Source organism: Talpa occidentalis, unplaced genomic scaffold (assembly GCF_014898055.3).
Source record: "Talpa occidentalis isolate TD23 unplaced genomic scaffold, MPIMG_talOcc4v2.1 talOcc4.8, whole genome shotgun sequence".
NCBI lineage: Eukaryota > Metazoa > Chordata > Mammalia > Eulipotyphla > Talpidae > Talpa > Talpa occidentalis.
This window is the reverse complement of record NW_023605194.1, coordinates 101,699,948-101,726,057: the sequence shown is the minus strand read 5'-3', so window position 1 is coordinate 101,726,057 and position 26,110 is coordinate 101,699,948. Positions and strand designations below refer to the sequence as shown.

Sequence of the window (26,110 nt, the reverse complement as noted above, 5' to 3'; positions counted from 1 at the left end):
CCTTTACGTGAAAATGAGGGTTGAAACATCTGTGTGAAAAGTGAAGAGCAGCTGTTGGGCGCCCTCTAGGGGCGAGGAAGGGGCAGCCGCAGTTCTGGGCCTCAAATCTCACACTGCTGACTGGATTTATTCTCTTGCTTGTGCTGCCTGAAATATCTGCCACTTTGAGATTTGTTTGGACTATGGAAACACAAATGTCAAGAAACAGTTCCCCAGGGAGGACTCGAGGCCGTCTCCTGCCCCCCATTTCTTACACCTTTAAGTTCAGATTGTCTTTATTTAGACCAGGCTATGGCCCCCAGAATGAGGTTTGGGATAACCTGAGGCCACTGTACACCTGGAAAAATGGATAGGAAGATTCCAAAGGTCATATTTACCTATTTCAAAATATTGCCCAGTTCACCTTACCCTAGGAAAGACAACTTTTCTTTCTATTTGCCTTTCAGTGTTATTTACCTTACTTGCAATCCTTCTGATATTTGACTGCTGGGCTCTTTATTGAAGTAAAGCTAAGCCACAGATTCCTTCTTCCGTTAGTTTGCATTTCTTTTGTCTGTCTCTAGTAGGTTTTCCTTCTTCCTGCAGGTCAAAGAGCAGAGATTTCCTGCTGCTTTCTCCAAAGCTTTTCCTCTGTACCTCAGCCACCAGGGTTGTGTTCCTCCCCACAGTGGGAAAGATTTTTTTTTTACTAGTTTGCTTCCCTCCATCTAGACACCCATTTCCTACTACTCCGTCTGGTAGTTACAATTAGGAACCTTAGGAACCTCAAGTTTAGATAGAATCTGTCTGTAAAGTCATCTAACAGCCTGGATAATAGCGCCTTCTGTGTAACTGCTTCATGTAGAATTGTGACTGCCGCCCGAGTTATATGCTCCTGTGGCTTAGGACGTTTGAAGCAAATGGTGTGTGTGTGTGTGTGTGTGTGTGTGTTTAGATGATTTATTCTAAAGAGAAGCAGCTCTGGATGTAATTGTTGAATTTGTTTAATAAGATTATAGTCTGGTTAAATATCTGATGTGCACAGGGAACTGTTGCTCAGGATTCTCTGGTGTGTGTTGTTTGAATGATGCAGGTGTAAACATACTCCCTCCAAAGCATCATGATTGTGTGAGGTGAGCATGTTTCATTCATGCACCAGAATGTTAACTGCTTGTCTTTTAAATTTACTTTTATTTCTTTTTTTCAAACTAAGTACAATTATATTCAAAATTTCATAAAACTCACCTTTACATTTAGAAAAATAAAAGCAGCAACATACAATCAGAACCTAGTCTCAGCAGAAAGATATTGGCCACAAACAATTGCCTCTGTGACTGTGTGTTTGTGAAAACTGCTTTTTTAAAATTTGGCCGTGCAGTAATGGTATAACGCAGCCTCTTTCCTTCACTCTCAATTTTGTAACACAGGCTCAGTAAAAGCTTCCTGACCCCATTCACTTACGTCAGTGAATTTTTGGGTGAGAGTGCATCATTGTTCTTCATGCTTTATTAACTAGTAAAAAATATTATTTAATTTGTACATAATAATGCACATTGTCTTAAGATCAAGAAATAATGCCTGTTCATAGGCAGATTACGTATAATCTAATCATAACAGTTATGATTCACACTCAACGTTACATTCACCTACACTATTTGTGATTTGGCTTGGTGACTCAGGAAGGTGACCCCTGTACAACTATGAAACTCCATAATGTTAAGAAGCAATAGGTTAATATTTGATTTGAGTTATATTTGAGGAAGGTTATTTGATTAAGGATATGTGATTAAGGATCTGTATTTGATTTTGCTTGGTTTGTTTTAGAATAGACTTAGTTATTTCAAGGCATCTTGCCTGGTCTGTTCGTTCCTGGATTGTCTCTGACCTTCCAAATTCTTGTTTTTGTCTTATTTCTTTTAGATTACTCCCTACTGTCATCTTAAAAATTCCATTTCTTTCTCCTACTTTCCCCATTATACTTTTTGGTCAATGTAAATTTGTGGGATGACTTAAGTGAATGTAAATGGTCTTACCTGCATACTTTGATGAAAACATTGCTGGACATGGGCAGGTTGTAGGGGTTGACAGGTACTGCGGTGAAAAAATGTAAAACTTTAGTATTAGATTCAGGATATAAGTTCCTTAGAAAAAGGAGGGGAGTCTTTCTGTGCTATTTAATGACTGCAGCTTACACATATTTCCACAATATTTCAAATAAAATGTGAACTTTAGGACTATCCAGAAAGACCTTTTATTATTATAACTATTTTATTATTATAACTATGTGAAGAAAAAAAATTCTCATTATCCAGGACTTTTTTATTGGCTTTCCATAGGTTCAAACAGAATATTAGGATTTGTATCAGCTTGCTTCTCAAGAAAGGATTTTTTAGTTTTAGGAATGTACACTTTTTAGTTAGGTAGTAGGGAATGTTTTGTTTGAGCTTTCTTATTTGTATTGAACTTACCATGTTAGTTTTAGATTTCAGTCTTTAGGTAGCTTTTAAAAAACTTGTGGGAAATGTCAGACTACAGATGAATAAAATTTGTACAGTTAAACTATACTCCTAATGCTTATTTTTAATGTGTAAGAAAACTTGTATTAAAAAAGACATTCTTTAATTGGGTTTATAAATACAGTGACTTGTTTTAGAAACCTGGAGAAGTCTAATATGTTTTCTATCTTCTTTCTCCAAACAGGATCTGGAAATCGTGTATTCCTATTTACACGGTATGGAAGCCTTATCAAACTTGAGGGAGCATCAACTTAGGTAAGTCATTTTAATATTACTAAAAGGATGCTAGAAATTTCTGTGATCATTTATTATAATTAAGAAGTCTCATCTAGCCTCTGTACTCAACTTTGTAAGTTTTTAAAAAGTTGAATTCACTCTTATTCGTGTAATAATTTTTTGACATTTCTGCCATAGTGACATTCCTTTCCCTTCCTGTCCCTCTCCTCAACCCACTTGCAAAAGTGACAAGTATCATTTGGTGGATATACCAAAAGGAGCATCATTTGCTATCCTGGCAAATAAGATTGTGCTTTTTAGTACTCAGATATGTAAGAAACTGGACATTTTTAATTATTCAAAGAATGATTAGGTTCATTATTTTAGTATTTTTAGGTTTGTATGTAATAAATTGCATTAAGTTGACTGTATCTTCCAGGGAAATAGTTTATGCTATAGTAGTTTTTATTGGTCTGTTCATATAAAAACATTATTTTCGTTGAACATTGATAATTAATGATATAGTTATCTAGGGTTCATATTAAAAGATCCAAAACATCTTATATTACCTAGTAGTTTTACCTAAAATTGGAAATAAAAGCCCTTGGGAAGGTGGATTATATATAAACACCATAGAGGACATAATGGGAACATTTTATTTCCTCCGACTCTAGCTAGTTTTGATACCAGCGGCTTTTAATTATGAAAGTTTTTTTTTAATGCATTTTCCCCCTTTACTCTTTAAACACTAATTAATTTGTGAACATGTCAATTTCATATTTAGTTGTTAATTGAAAAAGTATCAAGAGGATTTGGTATTTCTAAAATTAAATTTTTAATGAAAATCATTTAAATTAAAGTAGATTGTAGGTTAAGTGTTTAAAATTTGAGTCAAGTTTTATTAGAAAGGGCAAAGCCACTGGGAATTTAGAAGATGGTGCAAATTAAAGCAAGAATAATTTTTGGAGTATATAACTTTCATTTTGTTTTTTTGATGACAGCTATCCTAGGAACAAATTATAGTACCAATTGTCCATTTAATTGAATGCGCTTAATCCCCAAATACAAATGAAGTTAATGTGAATACAAACATCACATTCCCATGTGCTTATAAAATCACATCTATGCATAATATTTAGATATATTGATTGCAAAGTGTATTTTTATAATATATATGGCAATAAAATTGTTTAGATAATAGCAATTCTAATCGCTTCTAGGCCTTTTGGCTAAGATCAAGTGATAATAGCAATTCTATGCATTAAAAAAAGGACAAGTTTAATACGGAAATTTTCAAAATTACAAAAATAGGGCTAATGAAGTTCCATGTACTTATTATACAGCTTCAGAATTACTCAATTTTCTGTCATGTCAAAGGTACATTTTGGTTAGAAATAACTGATTAATTGAAGGGGGTATTGTTTAGTCTAGATACACCTTAGAAAATCTACTTTGGAGACAATACAGTTTTGTTGCCATGACTTACAGGGATGAGCCTTTAAGCTGTTTTTCTTTTTAATTCAACTTGTGTTGAAAAGTCATTTGTTTCTCATATTTATGGGAAACATCAGTTGAACTAAGAAGTCTTTTTTTAAGAATAAGATCAGCATACCAACATGAATAATAATAGAAAACAAGATACAGATAAACTTGATGGTTTATCTGTTTTATAATTCTTCCGTTTCTGGGAAAAATATATCTTATTTAGATAAACTAACTTCTTTGAATTTTATAAATAAAAGTTTTACTCCTGGGATTAATAGAGAACAGTTAAGACCTCCACATAGTGTAGTTTTTCCAATTTTAGAAAAAAAAAATTGCTGTTGATCAAGATTTTCAAAGTCTGTTTATCCAGGACTGGGCAGCAGCACAATATCCGGCTTCTGGTGAGAGTTTGGAGAGGTTTTCATTTACTTGGAAGATTCAGCTTCGTGCATTGTTGTGACCCATCCTCGTGCAGCCATCAGTGATGCAGGGTGGCTAGAGCAGGTGTCACTGTGTTAGTATAAGATCACAATGCAAAGATTTTCAGATTTCCACTTAAAAGCTATAAATTTTTCAACACAACTTTATTTTTCTAATGTTTACTTCTATTCCACATGGGTTATAATTATAGCAGCCTCAGCCTGTTTGGAAGGGAAGAGGATGTTACAATTAGGATTGGAGGCCAAAAATCTATAAGCAGCGGAGTGACTACCTAGGGCCATTCAGTGTTGGAAACAAGAGCCTGCTGAGCTATCTGCATTGTGGTTGAGAGTAATTATTATTATGTAGGTGCTTTAGGTCATTAAGAAACAACTACATTATGGTTAGTATGTTCTTCAGGTATTCAGGGAAGATCAATATACTTTTGATAAAACATTCCCTAATAATGTTTAAAGATAAAAACTTTGGTCCTTTCTCCACATATTTAGAACATTGTCACATAGATATTTTACCATGATTTTCTACTGGTATTGGTTGAATGTGTTTATTCAGGCAGCAATTACTGGTTGCTTGTTGCTTTGCCTACTATGTGCTAGACATGGATATAGGCTACTGAGATACTGCCAAACCCCTGCCATCATGGAGCTTATGTTCCCAGTGGTACACAGAAGATCAGTGCTGTTTTAGTCAGATGATGTTGTGTTGGGGATGGTTATAATAGGCATAGGCTGCTTTGACTTAGTAGTCAAAAGGGGTGACATTTGTATTGGGGCAGCTGTGTGGAGATCTCCTCAGGGCAGAGGTGCCCCAGATGCTCTGCTGTAGAACAGGCTTGGTGCAGGGGAAGGCAGGGCCCAAACACAGGGAGGTAGTGTGAGGGGGGATATTATAGGCAGTGTAGGAGGTAGTGTGGGGCCCTATATTCAAGGATAAGTTTGGGTTTTCTTCTAAAGTCAGTGCAGGTAAAGAGCAAAGGTGTAATGTGACTTGAACTAATGTTTTGAAGGACTTTTCTGGGAGATACATGGCGAATGGATAATGGGCATGCAAAAGTAGGAGCACAAGTATGTGTTGCCATCCCAGTAAAGATAATAGGTAATAATAACTCATAACCAGTTTTAACAGAGGGGAGATGTGAGCTTGGTCAATTGGGGAGGCTATAGTTTGGAAACAGGTGTGGCAGAAAGAAAGGATGTGAAGAAAAGAGAGGAGTCAAGGATGATGTCCCCAAGACTTTTGGCAAAAACAATTGGGCACTGATTGTGGGAAAGCAGATTATGGGGGAGAAATTCAAGATCTGTTTTGGACATTTGATGTGCAAAATGGCCCGTGCCATGGCACAGCCAGTGGATACATTGAATAGGCATCTAGATGAGTGGGTATTATGGTGAGGAACTAGGTCTGAGGCATTGCTTTGGAAGTTATTAGTTTATTGATTAAGCCTAAAATCATAGACTGAATGAGATTACAGCAGCTGGAGATGAGAACATTTAGAAGTGAGGAAGAGAAATGGAATGGGGGTGGGATGGTGGGACTCCAAAGGAGACAGAAAAAAACCAGGAGACTGACACGGGAAGCCTAGAGAAGATAATGCTATAAGAAAAAGTGAGTCATCAAAAGCTGCTGAGAAGCAGAATTAAGATAAGGACAGAAGGATTTAGATAACATGGAAGATGCTGATAACTTTAGAGACTTCTCTTTGGAGTTTCAGGAACCAAGCAATGGGGGCAGTAGGTAGAGGGTGAGAAAATGGAGATAGAGAATTTCTGTCCTGGGAAAAGCCAAAGCTGGAGAGGGACATGGTGTCAAGAGTATCTCACACGGTAGGTGATCCTAAGATGTATTTGTATGTATTGAAGGAAGTGCTTCAGGAGAGACAGAAATAGATGGTGATGGAGGAGAGGCCGTAAGCTTGCAGGCCGTAGGGTCTCATGCCGGAGAAGGAAGGCGATCCAGGAAAGAGATTGGGGCAAGAGACGGGCCTTGTGTTCTAACTGGAACAGGACAGAGCCTGTTATTTAAGACAAGGTGCTTTCAGACACATCACTTGTGACTCTCATCTTTCCCTATGAAGGATTGGTATGATTCAGTCTATTAAAGAAACTATGTGTTTAACAATGTTAACATCATTCTGCCCCCTGGAGGTAAGTGATGTTCAGTTGGCTGTTTTGAGCCAGGGATTGAGATTCCTTGTCTAATGTAGCGACAAGGAACAAAGTGTACCCAACAGAGATCTCAGTGAAACCTCAAGAGTACCTGGTGTGTATTGAATTTAGCAGATAGAAGAGGCAGTGTGGACTACTCCCCCTGTTTCACAGATTACCAGTTTCTTCATAAGAAGGAATAGTCTTTCTCTTTTACATTTCTGTATTTTGGGAAATTTTACCTGAACTTACTGCAATAGGAGGCTTCTTAAAGATGCTGTTCTTGAGATAACTTTAAATATTTAAACATTTACTTGTTTTCTATCATTTCCAAAATTTTTCTCTCAGTGATGGATCAGCTGAAATAACATATTTAAGGTGTTAAAGTCTCCATTTAGTCATAAGTCATAAAAATGCTGAGGTAATAGATACTTTTTTTCTCAAATTCCATACTGCTAAGTAACACTAATGTTGAGCTGTGGATGACGTTATCACTTTTTAAATTAGTAGGTTTACTTTATAGGGTTCCTTTTCATTTTGTTTGCCTTGGAGTACATTACTTTGTCCACATGTCATTTGCAAAGTATAAAACACGTATAATTTTGCTTCCTATTTAAAAAAAAAATGGCAACGTTGACATCTAACAAAATGTTTTCCAGCCTCTTGTTGCCGGATTTATTTTATTAACCAAAATACCAATAATGTTCATATTGAGGCTAATATATAATAGTGACAAACCATATAAAGTCATTTTAACTTTCTGGACTACATGGCTTATTTATGTTTTTATACTATTACTATGTTTTTCAATGACTAATGTTGAACTTGTGTCTTTATTTCTTTTACAGGTTAATGTGTGAAACTGTGAGATATGAAAGACATGAAGCAAATGAAGTTTTGTACTAGTAGGTGTTTCTCTTTCTACATTTTATGGTGCGGGGACTAAATAATTTCCTTGAAGTATTAGCGGCAGCTTGCTATGTCAGCATTACCTTATTTTTGATTATAGCTTTTCATAATTTAAAAAATGTGAAACATTTCCACTATTTCCTGTCAGAATGCAAAAGTTTATAGTCATTTGCATTTAAGTTCATATCTGTCTCCTTTGTGGTTCAGATACATTCTTTCACATTATGGAGTATTTTGATATTTTTATCATTATGAAATGAGAGGCATTGTTTTCCAACAAAATAAATATATATCCCCATAACTACACCAGATGAGATGCAAAGAAATCGTGTCATGTATTTTAGCTTATAATTCTTTCAGAAACAGGAAAATTAGCTGCTTACATCTCTTTGGCCATAGTATCATCTTTAAATAATACATTTCTCTAAAGATGTGTAGCATAGCCCTTGAAAAAATTGCCACTGAATTTTTTTAAAGAAAAGTAAAAAACAGAGCAGATAGATGTCAGTATATTAAGGTTATTTAAACTGTGATTTACGAGGCATATTATTTTGTTAAGTGTTTGCCATGACTATTTCTGTCACCTTTCATTCCTGATTTTCAGAGCGGTCATTAAATAATTACTACTTTCCATGCATATTATACAGAGTATTTATTGAAATAACACACAGCTTCTGCCCTTAAGGAAGCCAGATCATTTGATGGAGGTAGAAATAAACTAGAAAGAAAACAACAATAAAAATAACGAACCAAAATAACCGAGAGCACAGGTGTGTGCTGAAGGCCGAGGAAGCGCAAGGGAGGGCTAAGCCGCACGGGCAGTGTCGAGACTGGTTCTCCAAGTAGCTGTCAGAAATGCTCCACTGGTCTAGAGAGACTTTCGTGACGCAAGGAACAGTATGTACGGGGACATGGAGATGTTTTTTAACAACGTGGCTAGTTTGCTGCTGCTGGTATGTGGTGTGGGGTCAGGATGATGAGTCACGAGGAGAGGGAGGCTGCAGTCACACTTGTGAATTTGCTGTTAGAAAATCAGGCTCAGTTTTTCTTGGCAACTGGAAATGAGTTTTTCCCTCTTAAACAACATTTTATTATGCAAAACTATAAACACATAAACACATGCAAAATTAGAGACAGTAGTATAATAGACCCCTATTCACTCTCGTCCCATGTGTCAACTGATGGCCAATTAGGTTTCAGCTTATTCCACAAACTGGGTGATTTTTATGTTAGTCAAATCTATGGACTCGTCCATAATTATGTTGATATGTATCTCTGTTTTTAAAATATAAAGACTTAAACTCAAGCATATTATCAAACCTAAATACTTTTTTCATTACGTGAAAATACTCAAATTTCTTTATGTCAGAATTTTCTGTTGGCAGTTTATTTGAATCAAGATCTGAAAATGTTCCATCCATTGTGGTTGATTGCTATCTTATGTCTCTCTTTAATCTGTGGCTTGGTGGTCAGTTTTCAAGCAGCAAAATGATAAGATCAAATGTCTCCCAATCCCACTCATCCCCTCAAAATAATGTGTGTGCCTCTCTGAAAATACTTTAAAGTGCATTAGATTGAATGGGAGGCCAGGAGATCAGTTACGAGACTGTTAAAATCCGGGGTGGTTAATGGTTGAACTGAGGCAAGGGAGGTGGGGTGGGAAGCAGGGATGAATTTTATAAGAAGGTACGAGTGGATGTGATCTAGGATGATTCTTAGGTTGTAACTATGAACCTCTGACATTTTGGGGCTCTAGCAGACTGTTGTAAATACCCATCCACAGCTTAAAAGAACACACATCAAACACAAGTTTTCTTTGCTATCTCAAAGTAGAATGTTCTGTTTAGTAGGTTATTTTTAGGTCTTGGCAATGCTGTTACTGTTAATTTCTATGGAAGAAATTTTAAGCATCGCCAGACCCAAAATATAACCCACCAAATTTGGCACATGCTGCTTTTGGATAGCAGATGAGGCCTGTATAGATTAATAGTAAATAGCCAAGACATAATTGATAATGAGAAAACTAATGTGGCAAGTGCCCTTAACATATTTATTCTTGAAGAAATTAAATTGTAAAGAACTTAGAAAATTTGTTTCCTTCAGGAACAATTATGAGCCATCGTTGGGGCGGATGTACAGATGTCAGGGTTTGAAATCTCTGATGAATACCGTTGACATTTATCGAGGCAGTGTAGTGACAAGAAGCATCCACCTCTTTTATTCCTTTTCCTCTGTGATGCAGCTTTGGTAGTGTTGGTGATAGCAACATTTTTCCAAGCACTTCCTGTGTCCCACAAATTCTAATAAATGCTTTAATTTATTCCACATAGCTGTCTTTTGAGGTAGATATCATCATCGCTCCAGTTTCACAGCTGAAGGAATGGAGGTTTGGGGAGGATAAGAAACGTGCCTCAGGTTTTGCTGCTCAAAGTGGGACCTGGATTTGAGCCCAGACAGTGTTATTCTGTAACCTTCATTTTTACCCCACCCGCCCTTGCCACACCACCATATAAAGCTATAATGCTGTGCGGGATAGAAGCACATCATCTGTCCCTGCTGCTGGCCTTCCTGGAGTGGGTGGGTGGGGGGGCAGCGGGGGTGACAGGAAACCCACCGGTTATTGTCTGCTTTTCATGTAGTTTGAAGGTCGCTTACAGTGTCTTTAAACATACCCTTTTTTAAAAAGTCCATTAAAACAGTGAAGGTGAGCGTTGCTGACAATGAAAGGTCATACCTTAGTCTTTCTAAATTGAATGCATTTAGGGTAGAGTTTGTCGCTGGAGTCGATTGTAGCAGTTGCTCATTTTTGACTAGAATTAGCTGACAGTAGCCAGCAGAAGTCTATGGGCATTTAGTAGATCATAGTTTCATAAGATCAAAAATTCAGAGACTAATTGTAGATTCACTTAGTCAGATTCCTTGGATTTGGCCAATCATCTGATGAAGGGTAATTGAAGCATTTTCTCCTGTGATCTTTGAGCAGACATGTTTCTGCTCTTAACAATTTGTGTAAATGCAGTTTTGAAAATGAAAGGACACTTGGATTTGTGGTGGATATAAATCTGTGATAACTTAATAATACTACCCCTCTTTTGGGGACCTGTTGTTACCTCTTGGGGGAAATTGACGTGTCAGTTCTTGTCCTCCCGTGGGCCTGAAGAACATGGTGTAGTCAGAATATCAAAGACTTTCAGACTTTAGTTTTATGACCAAGAGGTGAGTAGTCATTTTCCTTATTATGTTGTGTGCTGGTGACTTCTAAGTCGGTGGTTTAATAATTTTGCCAGGTAAATATAATAGTCTTTTGATCCTCCTCTGTACTCATTTTTCTCCTCTATAAAATGGAAACAGTAATAACAGCACCTACTCTGCTGCTGCTGGTGTGAGGTTCAGATGCAGCTCTGCGTACCAAGTACTGAGAGCAGTGCAGACCGAGTGCTCACTGGTGTTAGCTGCTTAACATTGTCATTATCATCAGTGGTTTGATGTTTAATAACTTGGTTTCATAATTTTTTAGTTACTTTAAACTTTGTTTGGAAGGAATTATGGGTGAGACTCCAATTCCTATTCTGTTACTGTTAGGGAAAAACAGCAGAATGACGATGTCATTTCAGATTCTGTACAAGTTAGGGGGAGAGTTGTGGTTTTGATAAATTTTTATGAATTTTAAAGACATTTAGAGCTGCCCGTGGAGAATCTAGTTGTGTTGTTAGATCAATTAGGCTGAACTTTACACAGTGGACAAGACTCTCGGATAGTTCCTTCTTTCCTTTTACTTTGTTTTCGGTATGTAGGAGTTTTGCTGTCTTTGGAATACTAATGTGGATAATACAAATTCCTAACGCAAAAGATGTTAATGTAGAGATATCTTTCTTTGAGAATCTAATCTGAAATCAGTAAACCAGCATGTTCAGTCAACTTTAGTTTTTCTTTAATGATCAACCATATATAATTACATTTAAAGTGCTAAAAATGTTTGGATCAGAAATTCAGCCATTAAGAACCTTTTGAAGTATATTCACACACACACACACACACACAATACGTATAACTCTGCCTTAGTGCTCATTTTCCACATATGTGACTGAAAGCTAGGGTTTTAAAGAGTGTGTAGTGCTTTCTTAAGCAGTTTATCTCTTCTCATTGCAGGAGAGGAAATGGTTCCTCCATAAAAAGAGTTGCATTGAGGCCTGTTGAGTCTTCTAAAGCGTTTTAATTGAAATCTGTAAATGTGCAATTTAGAACTTCAAGCCTCAGCTGCTCTCCTTGCTTTTAGCAGTCTTTTCACTTGTTGACTTGGTTTCCTGTTTTCACAGCAGCTTTCCCAAATGTCACTTCTCTCTTCAAGGCGACCAGCCCACAGCTGTCCCCTCCAGCTCTCCCTCACCTCTTCCAGTTGACTTTCCCTCAGGCTTTGCTTTCTGTTCGAAAATATCCCCGATTGATCTGGAGCTGCTTTAGCCTGTCTCAGTCCTCCTGGAGGGATGGCCTTTTGTCCCTTTCCTGCAGCGTGGTTATTCCTGTTCTCACCTGGATATCAGCCTCTCCTCCGCCCCTTCTCCTGCAGACTCTGCACGCCAGTGTCTCTGTACTTAATAAATTTGACTCTTGGGCTGACATCCAGTTATCACACTCCTTTCCTTTCTGATGTGGCCAAGCTTTTATTTAAATCTTTTATTTGTTGTTGCAAACACATTTACTACCTAGGTTGTTTTAGTTCTTCTACCTTTTTTTCCCCAGAAAGATGTAAAACCATAATTTTAAAATATCCTTTTTGTCCACGTTTCCACAATTTTACTATATTTGCATGTGTGTATAAAGGCAATGAAACCTAAGGTTTTCATGTCCTTGGAAAAATGATTCCTTTGAAGAGTTACACATTAGTCCTAGAATCTCCAGGCAAGGATGTTCACCACTAAGCTTGGCATGGTACATGCTCTGTGTTAGCACGAAAATTCAAACACATTCACATCCCCACATGTTACATACTTAGGAACACTGTTCTATGTACATGGTGATACTTTAAGACTCCTTGGAAACAATATTTTTGTGTATACTAGTAGTCTTTAAATGAAAATGTTTCATATTTATGGTAAATATAAGTAGTTAAATAAAAACACTTGTAAACTCCATGAGAGCTGGAGTTTGTGTTTGTTTCAAGTTTACATTTGCCACACATGGCACAGACATTTGCATTTAGTCTGTTCTCAGGTATTTTATTTGAAAGGAATATATGCCTTTGATAGATAAAGACCTTCATTAGTGTGTAAGTTCCTAAGAAGATGCCTCCTGCATGAGTAGGTGTTAGGTTGTTCTTTGAATCAGTTTTATATGGAACTCCTTAGTGAGTAATACCCCCTGCACTTCTCTTAAGTATAGCTGTTTAAAGTATGTGCAACCCCCCAAGAGGCTTACTTCTGATTGTGCAGCTTGGTGGCACTGTCAACTGTTTTTGCAGTGTTGCAGGTACTTGTAGGATTTCTTTAGTGGACTTGGGTGGATCTGGTTTCAAATTTGACCCTTTCTCTGGATGTCTACAAGTTTTACTTAACATTTTTGAGCACCAGATTGCTCCAGATGAGGAATAGGTTCATGATGAAAATGAAATTGCAGTGTAGAACTCTCTCAGACACAAGTTTGTAAGTTAATTTCATGCCCACTGGTAGTTTTCAAAAAAGTCAATTTTTCAGATTTAGCTGCTCCTTAAAATTTGATAAACTGTTTCTCGAGCCCTTGGATATATCCCATTACCCTTCGTATAGCTGAATCTCACTTATTGATGTATTATATAAATATATATCCTGCACTGACATTTTTTCTTTGATTCAAGAAATTTTTTATTAGATAATTTCATAAGTCTGAGAGCATTATTCCATTTCATTTGCAAAATCAATTCTGTGTATTTCAGAATGACTGTATAAATGAACTACAGAATTTTTAGCTTTGTTAGTTCTTTAATAGCTTATATTATTCATTCCTGGTTAAGTAAACTATCACAATTAAAAAATTGATTACTGTAGCCTCTCTATTTTCAAAATACTTGCATTTTTTCAAAATAACCTTAATAGATTTGAGTAAAATATTTTCAAAACAAAGTGAAACATCCTTAATCTTTTTGTCAGTTTTCAGAGTTCTTACTGATGTGACTGGTTGTTGGTTGGTTCCAATCCCTGTAAGAGTTGCTACTAATTGGAGTAAAAGGATTTTCTGAAAAACTTAACATTAAAATAGTGCTTTTTTGGCTTCTGAGTGTTTTCATTATAAAAGTCAAATAACTTCCTTATGATTTAAAGCTTTTAGGGCATAAAAGAAAAAGTTACCCTCTACTTTTTAAACATTGTTTTTATGAAAATTTACAGTAATACATTTAATTACATACTATGAAGTTTATACTTTTATAATAAAACATTGCATTTCTGAAGGTTAAATGTGTAAATGCCAAAATCTTTTAACTCTTGGTACAGCTCTTTCTAAAATATGTTCCATACTTTCTGTCTTACTTTTGATCTGGCTCTGTTAGTGTCCTTCCTATACTGGATTGCACTGATTTGTCTAGCCAGCTTATTACTTTGTGCCATTGGCCATACAAAATCAATGAGCTTATTTTGTCTTTGAGTTTATAGCTAAGAGTCCCATCTGAGGAGAAAAAACATACAAATAGTTGTTAAACTTTTTAATAAATCCAGTAACATAAGTGATGTAACATTTGTGAACGATGAAAATTATTGTGTATCTGAAAACCATCTGCATATTGGAAAGTGGCCATTGTTAGAACTTCTTTATTAAGCCACAGAACACTTTGTTCATAGGAAATCCTACTCAGCTAAATAGCAGTAGCTGTTATAGTTGAAAGGGGGCTGGCGGCATGCAGACCTGAGGGGCTTGCAAAGTGCTTGTTGAAAATCTCTGATCTGGCCTCCCTGGTGGCCTACGGGGTTAAGATGCAACCTGTGAGGCCGTCTCATAGCGACTGCAACAGGAGTTCGATCCTGGCCAGGGAGTTATCCACATGGTGCAGCAGACCTCTCCTGACTCCTCTGCTGCTCCCCTCAGCAGTATATTTCAGCCAGTCTGCCTGTTCTACTCCCCACTCTGTCTCTAGTTAATCCTCTCACCCCCCCCCCGCACCTCTAGCCCATACCCCAGTTCTTGTATGCATAAATAAATAAATCTTTAATAAAAGAATCTTTCTCTGATCTGAACTAACTACTGGACTCTTATGAATGGATAGAGGATAATATGTTGTAAATAAGTAGAGTTCTTTTCACTTTGGTTTTTGGCATAATCTTATATTTGAGAGTGCAAGCCGAAGCTGGTCGCAGAGTATAACAACAGTGTAGGTGAGCAAGAGCAAATGAGGCTCTGAATTTCAACAAAGGGTTCGATTAAGAGATATATGGGAGGGGAACAAACAGAAGTTATGATAGGTTATGGAGAGGGACAAACTTCCTAGACACTGTTTTCTGGTTTTATCCTTTAGTTGGAAGGTGTGGCTGGGACAGCAACCGCTCTCTGGGATTCCTTGCTAGTTGTTCTCCACTTATTTATTGAAATTTTTGTTAGCCTTCATTTCCCTTTCTCTCTCTCTTTTTTTTTAAGCTTAAGGCATGGTTTATTGGTTATAGGGTTATTGAGTTTTGTTTTTGCTTTTACCAGATGCCAAATACTTTGTAGTTTGAGTATGATGTAACACCCCAGGTAGTATAATTCAACCTTTCTTTCTTAAATAGCCCCCAAAATTGATGTTGGATGCTACATGTGGTCTCACTTGCACCTGACTGCCCCCTGTGGTTACTGACTATATGACCACCTCTTCCCTGATGCACAGTTCACCAGCGCTCCAGGCACCCATTCTTAATAACCAGTTAGTGCTCATCATTTTGCTTCCATGTTCTGATGCACTTGCCAGGGGTGCTTCACTCGTTCGAGTCACGTCTGCCATATGGTGCTGCAGCTCTAAGTGGGAGGGATTCCTTCTTGCAGCCCCGACACTCCTGGTGCCATATTTTTGTCTGGGTCATCTCAGAAGCACTAACTTCTCCCAAATTATTTGCATTCTGTGTGGGTGCTATGTTTTTAAATTTCTATTTGTTAAAACCTCTTACCTCAGCTCCCTCTCCCTCTCGTTGCCTCCCCCTCTCTTCCCCCCTTCCCCTCCCGATCCCCTCTTTACCCCTACATTTCTGTCTTTGTGATGAATACATTGTCCTCTGCCACAGCCACCTGCATCCTTCCTGGTTACTCTTTTCAGCCTACCTCTCCTTCGTATCCATAAGGTAGTCTTCGGTCACTCAAATTTTCATGTTGTATTGATAACTGAATAGCTTTTTCACAAATTACTTTTTTGTCCTCTAATAAATCTTAGTTGATTTAATTTTTCCACTTTTTTGAGTTATTAGCTCATTAACCCTTCACTCCCACCTTGTCACCCTTATTGATCCACCTGTGTTAACCTCCTGCATTGTAATGGGCATCGTGGAGCAGCACACGCAGCTCGTTCATGTGGAGATGTCGCCACCTAGTGGATTTTTAGGATATTGCTTAGGGAGTTCTTTAAACCTGACTATTTTTTCCAGTTGCTGGTAAATTGAAACTCACATTATGACATTTAGATGTTTTAATACCGATTAAAACATGCCAATGGCACATCATGTTCTGGGTGCCAATGGCACATCATGTACAGTATATATTGTGGGTACTGATGAGTTAGAGACATTTGAAAACTAAAGGGGATGACTTCTAAAATAATTCCATTGCCTGCTGTTTAGTGCAAGCATGTGCAAAGTGCCCTGGTCAGGGAGAAAATGACTTTCTTATTTGGATGATACTAAAACAGGTTTCAGAGGAGATAGTGGTTAACCTGGGATTCAAAGGATGAGTAATCACTTTACTAGATAGAAGTTATTAACTTAGGGGCGGGGAGTAAACAAAGTTATTACTTAGAAGCTATAACAGCAGTCTCATTCGAAGGCACTGAGGCATAGGTGGGGAAAAGCATAGAATGATTGAAGAGGGTGAATTTGGCAACATAGGATATGTCAGTGTTAGGGGGAGAAAGTAAAGTTGTAGGTTGACTCTTTACTTTCAGGTATGGTTGTAAAAGAGGAAAAGAAATAAGAGAACTAGCATTTTGTACACACCTGTTATGCAAGGTACTTAATATATGTCATTAAAGTTTTCATTAAGTCAGAGTCACATAGTGAAGAAGGCATTGGTATCCTCATTCTACAGTTGAGGAGCTGGACTCTCAGCATTTAACCTCACCAGGATCACATGGCTCCTTTGACTGACTGTGTGATCCAAAAGCTCTGCTCTTTGTGAAACAGATATTGCTCCATTTATGTGCTGCACTCAGGGGCTTGGACTTTCTCCCATTAAGGAATCGTGGGTTATAAGCAAATGCCTATCATGATTGGATTTACCTGAGCAAATGATAACTGAAAAATCGCCCAGTTTCTAGATACAGTGCTCAGGTCCTTCTTAAAAGGAGGTTCAGTGTAGTGGGAGGTATTCCTCGATAGCTCACCAATAAGAAATGCTTAGAGGAAAACATAAAATAGAATAAAATTAGATGGAGTAAGTATTTTGGAGTTAGGAAAACAGCATGAAGAGATTTTATTAAAGAAGTAGAATTTGAGCCATTCTTGTACAGTAGAGTGACTGGGAAGCAGGGAGGGCTACACGTCTTGGGTGGACTGACCTGCCTGTGAGGAAGAGACAGGAAGGCACCCAGCCTGCAGCGGTATTTGTGCTGAGGAGTGGACGGCTCAGTGAAGAAACTGCAGTGATCTTATTTGGCATGAAATGTAGTAAACACTCACTAAATATTTGTTGACTGATTATTTTCTGCAAATGCCCACTCAAGCAAATATAGCCCCTGTGAGTTAACATTTGAGGTTTTTTTTTTTTTTTTTTTTTTTTGGAAAAGGTAGAGCAACAGCCCATCTATTAGGTAAATAAAAATAATAAGTGGTAGATGTTGAGTGGACCAGTTTATCTCTGCTTTCTTAAATTTTTCCTGATATGAAGAGTTAACCCTAATTACAGGGTATTCAGGGTGGCAAAATACTCTTTCCATGTATGTTACCCATTTTGGACATTGGTTGCCTCCTCATGTATATTTCATGACCCCTGCCAGGAAAGCTGAGTTTACAAACCTCGTGCTTTTTTTTTGGTCCATAGTAATTTTGCCTTCAAAATGGACAGATAAGGAATAGCTGAAACACCAGTGAATGTCTCTTGTATTCTCTGTCAGAGTTAAATAAGTTTTTCCCCCAAAAAACCTTGGTGTATGATGCTGGTTGTAAAAGTTAATGATTAAAAACTAGGAAGAAAAGGGTAGAGACTATTTTGGGAAATATTTTGCCTTTGTGAACTCATTTTATTTCATTGAAACTCAACTTGATTTGACAATATTTTCATGTTTTCTTGAGCATTGCTGTTGAGAACTGAGTAGTTAAGTAACTGGCAAAAAACAGAAGTGGTAAACTGACATCTGCTGATTTGCTTTAGAAGCAAATAGCAAAGTGAAAATGATTAGGTGGTAGTGATTGGTGTTTTCAGTAACTTTGTTCTGAATTATAAATAGAATTTAGTGTTCCTTTAACAACTTTTGGATTCCATCTACCAAAAAAAAAAAAAATGACCTTGGCAGATAGGATGCCCTTGCAAAGCCCATGTGAGTCCCTGGGGTACAGCTTCTGTGTTGTGCTCTGAACCTCCCCTCTTCCCTGCCAGTGGCAGGAGTGTGGATGTGCTGGTAGACTAGGAGCTGCCTCTAATCTGTAGGAGTTATCACAAGGAAGAGAGCAGTGACGAGTGTACTGTCTTTTCTGTAAAAAGAAAGGGTGGTGAGAAAAATAAGGATATATTCTTTCTGTGAGCATGTGCATAAAGACATTCTATATTACATTGTGTCCCTGGTATCACTTGTGATACAAGTATGTGGGAGCTTGGTAGACTGGGAAGAGGCTTGGGATGCCTGTGTTTTAGTGTTCTTGTCTTTTTGTTTTGTGAAGCAAAATTAACTAAATTAAACTAAAAATTAAAACTTACAATTATAGGTGGTACCATAAGTTTGAGGAACATTTAAATCATGTAAATATATTAGTAACTATTTTTTGCTTATTCGGGGGATAAAAGATAATCAGAAAATTGTTCAGTAGTTGAATAATGCTATTTAATGTGTGTTTCGTGCTTCATTGATGCTGATTCTAAAAGTCACATAGGCAATACACTTTGTGCTATGTTTGGATTTTTTTTGTTGTTGTTGTTAGATAATCACCTGATACTATTTTCTTTTCAGCCCTGATGATATTGGGACCTGCTGGTATATCTTGCTGTCTGGTTCTGTGTTCATCAAGGAATCCATGTTTCTTCCAAGAAGCAGGTATTGTATAGACATTATGTCAGATTTTCCATGAAGCTTGAAATTCTTTGCAGATTTGAGTTATTTGCGGTATTTTCTCTTCTGTTTCCTCTTCTGTTGTCAGTACGTTGGGGTATTGATTTGTAAATCTTTAAGAAAGAGGACTATCTTATGTTCCAATCTCTTAAACAAAGGGCAAAACCAGAATACATGCTGATGATATGTCCGTTTGTTACAGGAACATGTCATACTAGTTTAGGACACATTTGTTCATCGTGAATAAACTCTGCCTCTATAACCAAGCAGTCTCATAAACATCTAAAGAGAGACAAAGAAACTTCATTGAGACCACATGGGACTAGAAATGGAAAGCTAGGAACTGTCAGTGACTTTTTCTGCCTCTCAGGACCATATGGTTTCTCATTTTTGCATCTGTCTGTGGACTGGCTTCCCACCCTCTAAGGGTATTAGTTTCTCTCTCCATGTGACTGGCTTATATGTGCTGACTGCTGATTTATGACCTTGTGTTCCTAGTGTTTACAGCACTTGATGGTAGTGCCTGTGTATGTTCTCAGATTCTTATAGCTACAATCTGATTGACGGGGCTTGGGCAGATGTGTTCCTAGTTCCACTCAGCTGTGGCCAAGAGGGTTAAAGTTCCTCTGTCACTTACATGGTTGCTTATGTGCAGGTTCCCTGAAGGTGTCAGCTACTGAATTTCAGTGGTTATTTTTCACCCAATTATCTTTTTTCCCCACAATTAAATATCTTTATTTTGACTAAAGACTTTTTATTTTAACTGATTAAATAGCTTTAAAATTACTAAATCAAATTTACTAAGTTTGTGACTGTGGCATGATCGCTTCTCCCCTCCCTTCTGTAATCTTGCTCTCCCATAAAAATATTAGAATGTGTTTTTAATAAATAACTCTGAATGGGGTCAGGGATATGCTGATCTATTTTAAAGATGAGAACAAATTTTTATAAAATGTCAGCGAGACAGGCAGAGGTAATTTATACTGTAGGGACTGATCCACCTGGGTGTGGTAATAGAAGGCCTTGGGACGAGCCAGAATGGTCATGAAAGACTGCCAGAGGCTCGCTGCATTGATGAAAAACAATCTCTGGTGCAATTCCCATGCCTCTTTGCCCTTGCACTTCTCCCAGATCAGATTGGCGGCCATTATTCCCTTTGGAAAATGGCCCCACGAGGAAGGGAAGCCCTGTTGCCCGCTTGCGTATTGTTCTGAGAGTGGCAATAGCCATGCTGATAGCGGAATGGTAGTGGCAGTAAAAGTGATAGTCATTGTAGCTGTAATAAAATGAAGATGGAAAAATAACTAAGGCTTTGATAGTGCTTTCTGTTTGCCAGATACCATTCTAAATGCTCTGAATATATTAAGTCGTTTAATGTCACAACTCTACATGTAGTAGGTGCATCTTGTTACTGAGGAAACTTGAGCAGCACTGGATGGTACATCCTAGATTTCTACCTAGGAAGCTTGTAGTGACCTAGTGAGCTGTAATTCTGTAATCCTGTAATTCTGAGGATTCTGTTTCCCAGTGGAATGGAGAATTAAATACCAGTAGTCATCTTCTCTTTCAAACACAGGGCTTAATGTTTGGTGCCTTTTTGGAGGCTCTATTTCTGAAGCTGAAAGAAGGTGTAGACAAATATTTAAGCATTGGAATAGTTACATGTAATTTTAATGTTTAAATCAATAGTTAATTCTATGTAAATTTTCAAAGATAAAGGCGAAAACATCACCTAAATCTCTCACCTAAATTAATACTGTTTTATAGTTGAGTATTTTTTCATATAGTCTTGCATGTGTTTCCCTCATACTTGAGATCTCAACACATTATTTAATCTTTTTTTTAATTTAAATTTTTTAAAAAAATTTTGCTTAGAAGAACTGGGGTATAGACCAGAGGTATGTGTGTGTGTGGGGGGGGGGCAGGTGAGAGGATTCACCAGAGAGAGAGTGGGAAGCAGAACAGGTAGGTCTATTGAAATACACTACTGAGGGGAGCAGCCAGTGAGACAGGAGAGGTTTGCTGCGCCATGTGGGTCAGCTCCCTGGCCAGGATCAAATTCAGGTCGCAGAAGTGATAGTGCTGAGACTTAACCCCTAGGCCACCAGGGAGGTCCAATATTAAAAACTTTTTAAAAGATCACTCTTTATACATTTTAATGTCTGTTTAGCATTCAGTTATTGAACTTTCTACAATTTAGTTAATAATTGTAAAGGGAAAATTGTTTAATTCTTTTAATTATAAATGATACTATAATATATGTAATTTGAAATTAATGCATCCTGAAGAGAAAAAAGGATACTGACATCATCGTCTTGATTAAGTGTCTGTTGTACAAACTAAATCTGTTGACCAAGTTCCTGGAACAACAAAGTAGTCTGATGGTCTGTCTTGACTACCAGCCATTATCAGCTAGTTAAGTAACAGCTTGTTTTAACTTCTGGGTAGGGAACCTAATGTTCAGAAAGCTGCTGTTGAGAAGAAAGAGAACATGAGAACATGCAATTCAGACCCATTTCATAAACACAAGGGACTCTATGTCTAATTATTTTAAAAGATGACAAGTTACTTTTCCTCTGGCTGACTGTGAAGCGTTTGCAATTCAGTGCTTTAATGGGATGAAGGAAGGCATGATGTTTCACATGGGGTGACAGCAAGTACTATATATAGCTTATTCCTTCATGTTGCACCTGGTGACATTTGCCCTTTCCAAGTTGTTTGTTTCCTTCAGGGATGTTGCCCTAGGAATAATACTGAGATGATTTTAATAAGAAGAGTCTCTACTAGTGCTCTGCTCAAGGTTGCCATTAGTGATCTGTATGTTATTTCTTTCCCCAGAAAATACTGAGGAATATGTGTTAGTCTGGTTCATAGATGGTTTTCCACATTTACCATGCTTTTTAATCATGCTAGTTGGAATTTGGCTGTCAACATATATGATAAGTAAGCTAATCATTTTTTTGAAAATTTTGACTCATTTTGGCAGGTAATTCACCCTGAATACTTAGTCTCGAATAAAAAAAAAGCTTGAACAGCATGTTCATGTTTTTAACTAATTTTCATGGAAATGCTTTGACACCTGATAGCAGGTGAGAAAGGGCATATGCTTTGCAGAAAATCTGTCATGTGGTTTCTATATTTCATGAGCTTTATTGAATGGCTCAGTTGACGTTTAGGTCAGCACATCATGTTTTTCTTTCCATTTTTTAAAAGAACAGATGAGGGTTGATTTGGTTGCATACCTTTACTTCGTTGTTCAGACATGAATATTGTTTCTTGAGAGGATTTATAACAGTTTTGAAGTCTGTGCCTGCCTTCGTTGAGACTACCAGTGACCACCTACCCTTCCCCACTCCAAGCACTTTCAGTGACATAAATGTTTTTGTGAAGTTTAATTGTAAATCTACTAGGAATTTATCATGTTTTGAAACATTAGTATTTGTACAAGTGGCTGAAACGTCACCGTGTTGTCTATAACATTGCCTTAGAGCTAAACTCCTATTTGGAGTACTATTGGTATTCTCAAAGCAATATACAATTTATTGTTACATTTTTCTAAAGTCTTACTTAAAATTAGTTCAGTTTCTTTGTATGGTCAGAAAGGTGGTGGACAAAGGTAATTTAGTACTACAGCAAAGGTTATTCTCATTCTCATTTAGGAAAATGTGGGCGGGGCCCTTTGCTGTAGATGAATATAGATGTTTTCCCCCAGCCTAGATGCAAGGCAGTGCGGCTTTTAAGTTGTCCAGGATGTGTGCTACAGTCTACAATGCGCTGTTTATATCCGTAGTCATGGCAGGTTGATATATTAAGACAGTGACAGGCAGAGGGTAGTGAAGGCTTTTGAGGAAAGAGTTTCTCCACACTCACTACCTCCAGCAGTGAGTCTAGAAAGTAATACAGGCATAGCTCATTTCATTTTAGTGTGCTTTGCTTTATTGCACTTCAGATACTGTACTTTTTACAAATTGAAGTTTTGTGGCCACCCTGTTTTGAGCAAGTCTGTTGGGGTCGTTTTTCCAATAGCTCAGATGACGGTTAGCCTTTTTTACCAATGAAGTGTATTTTAACTATATTGTTAGATATAATGCTGTTGTAGACTTAATAGATTGCAATATAGTGCAAACATAACTTTTATATGCACTGGGGAACCCAAAAAATTGCATTACTTTATTCCAGTATTCACTGTATTGCTGTGGTTTGAAACCAACTCCTCAACATCAAGGGTTGCCTGCAGATGATTATCTTCTATAAAGTTGCAGGCTTAGAAATGGTTTTCTTAATGTATTTTTGGTGTGTTCTACATAATGGGGAGGAAGATATTAATAATGGTTATTGCCCTGATGAGCTCTACATCAGTGTACTTATGGAGCTATCATAGTCATGTACTTGAAATTTTTTTCTCTTCTAAAATTACCACACTCAGAATGCTAAAGTCTATGTAGTCAAGTGACAGTAAAATAACTTGTATTAACATGGTAGGCCTTGACTATTAGCTAATTTGAAAGACTATAAATTTTACGTTAGATTTTAAAGAGGCTTAGACTGTGTTTCTAAGTGGTCAGCCTGCTGTTTGGATTGCTAAAGAAGAAGATATTTTCCTAGTTTGTGTATGAACCTCCTAGAGTTGGATTTTTTTCCTATTAGTATGTAAATTATTTTTATTTCTGTTTGCAAAAACGTATGCTAGATATTTGAGGTTTAAAGCATTTTTCTTAAATGGACTCTAAATTTATGTTGGTTACAATCTTGGGGGGAGAAATTGTTCCTGCTAAAACACTGATTTTATCATAGAATCAATTTTATCATGAAGGCTTCCAAGGAAGCGTCTTTTAATAAAAATGATCGTAAGAACCAATTTAATCATAAACAAATAACATCTTCTGATAATTGCAGTCTTTCCGGATTTTTAAATACAGAACAATTGGATCAATTTTGTATCAATACAGTGACCAGGGCAAGGGCTGTTGGTTGAAGGAAGAGAGAAGTGCAGGTGTGCTATAATATAAGTCTTGGATCTTAGAAGATGCTGAGGAATCATTGCAATTAAAGCCGGGAGCCAGAGGGGTTGGGGCCACAGTCTATACAGAGGGACTGAGACTTCTGATGCATTGACTCTCCAGAGTAGACATATCAGGCAAAGTAACCCAACACTACAAGAGTTGTAGAAAGATTAGTCTGCAACTGGCAACATATGAGCAGAAGGAACAGTGAAATACCATTAAAATTTAGGATTGGTTCATGGGTCAATTTCTTAATTAGGGGTTTTCTTAGATCAGTCTAAGGCAGTTAAGAGTTCAGTTTTGGAGGCATTTTCCATAAAGCATATCTCAGACGTTAATTGAAACTTGTGTTGGGTTTGTATGGTCCCTATATCCTAGGGTATACAAAGAAAGCAACGTGATCTACTCCCCAATGAAATTTAATCTCTTTGGGGAGATGAGGCAGTCATATCTGAAACATGGAAACATTGCCCAGGTGTCACTGAATAGTACAGTGTAAATTGGTAGAGCAAGGACCACAAGAACACAAAATCCTTTTGCACATAGAAGGATTTAATGTATAAGTAAGTCCTCATTTAATTTGTGAATAGGTTCTAGAAATTGCAACTTTAAAATGACATATAATAAAAGTAGGTCCCCAAATAATGTCATGTCATTCATTGTTGACTGGGATTGTTTTTCTTATCTATGCAATGACAAAATGACTTGAAATGAAAAGATGTCATTCAAGGACCAGTCATGTGGGCAGTAATCAAGGGTGGCTCCTAAAAAGTGGGCCTTGCATTGGGTCTGTAAGTTAAGTTGTTGGATAGTGGTTGGAAGGGAATTGGACGTAGTCAGGATCATGAATGATGGTGCAGATACAGGTGTTTAGGGGCAGTTGTTCAAAGATAAACAATAGCTTGAGTGAAGGTACAAGAATAGGATCATTTATCTAAAATAGAAGTGCAGTTTAGGGCATGAAGTACTGTGAAAGCACTGGTGGTGGTGGCATTAACGAGAGATCTAGTTTACAAAGCTGCATAACTTGGCTGGAAGGAGTAGAACTGCTGTTAAGTTAGGTCTCAAGTAACATTGGCAGGAGGGCGGGAGCAGTGTGCTGGTCATTTATTTGTACATTGGCTGTGTCCATTTACAATTCAACTTCTTCATTGATACCAAATATATCTACAGTTAAGAAATTAAAGTTGTGTTATGGTGGTCTTAATAATCATACTTTAAATTAGAGCTGGCAGCTATAATGAGGATAAGTGGGGAAACAAGACATTTAACTAATGAGTTTTGAGAGGCTGAAAAACTATCCTCATTATGATTCACATGACAAACAATGAGCTCCTTGAGTTTGAAAATCACAGGCTACTGCTGCTTGGCTACACTATAAGTTGATTGATCACTCTGAGTGCTTGCTCGTTTTCATAATGAAAAGGGGTGAAGCAGTGGAAGAGTGATTTTTCTATTCATGCAGTAAGGGGTGAACACAATTTAAATACTCCTTATGTCATGTAAAGAGCTGTATAGGATTAGTAAACCATACTATGAAAAGAGTGAAAATTTGTTACAATATCATGTGATTCCTTATTGGAGAGGAAGTATTGTATTTTCAAAACAACTTACTGGTGAGTTATATTGTAGGAGGGCAACTTTATTGGACATTAAATGTATCCAAAAGGTATGAAGAGAAGTGAGGGTCAGATTTTAAGAGTTTACATGAAAGGTAAGACCTTCAAGTTTAGGCAAAATAACAGTGGGAGTGGTTATAAGAAGGAAAGAGCAAAGTTATAAAAGAAAAGAAAAACTACAGATCCTCTTAAGAACTATTCTCATTGAGTTTAAAAATAATGTGTTGGTCTTAACCTACCTTCCCTCCCACCATGGGAAGATATCAGTAATTTTTAACAGAATTAAATGAGTTAATACATAGTCCTTTTTGGAAGTGTTCTTATAGCCAGTGTCAGTAGAAGTTATTTCCAAAAGAAAAAGAATACTCTTTCCTTCCAAGAGAAATATAAACTT

General features: G+C 37.2%; 1 protein-coding gene across 8 annotated transcripts in view; it reads left to right on the top strand.

Moving 5' to 3' along the window:
• RAPGEF2 (Rap guanine nucleotide exchange factor 2) overlaps nt 1–26,110 on the top strand; it is a 193,192-nt gene that overhangs the window by 58,773 nt on the left and 108,309 nt on the right. For all 8 annotated transcript variants that reach the window (XM_037497596.1, XM_037497591.1, XM_037497597.1 and 5 more), the window contains exons 2-4: nt 2,680–2,750; nt 7,630–7,686; nt 18,996–19,079. In XM_037497596.1, coding sequence (XP_037353493.1) covers nt 2,680–2,750; nt 7,630–7,686; nt 18,996–19,079 — 212 coding nt within the window. The remainder of the gene's footprint in view (nt 1–2,679; nt 2,751–7,629; nt 7,687–18,995; nt 19,080–26,110) is intronic.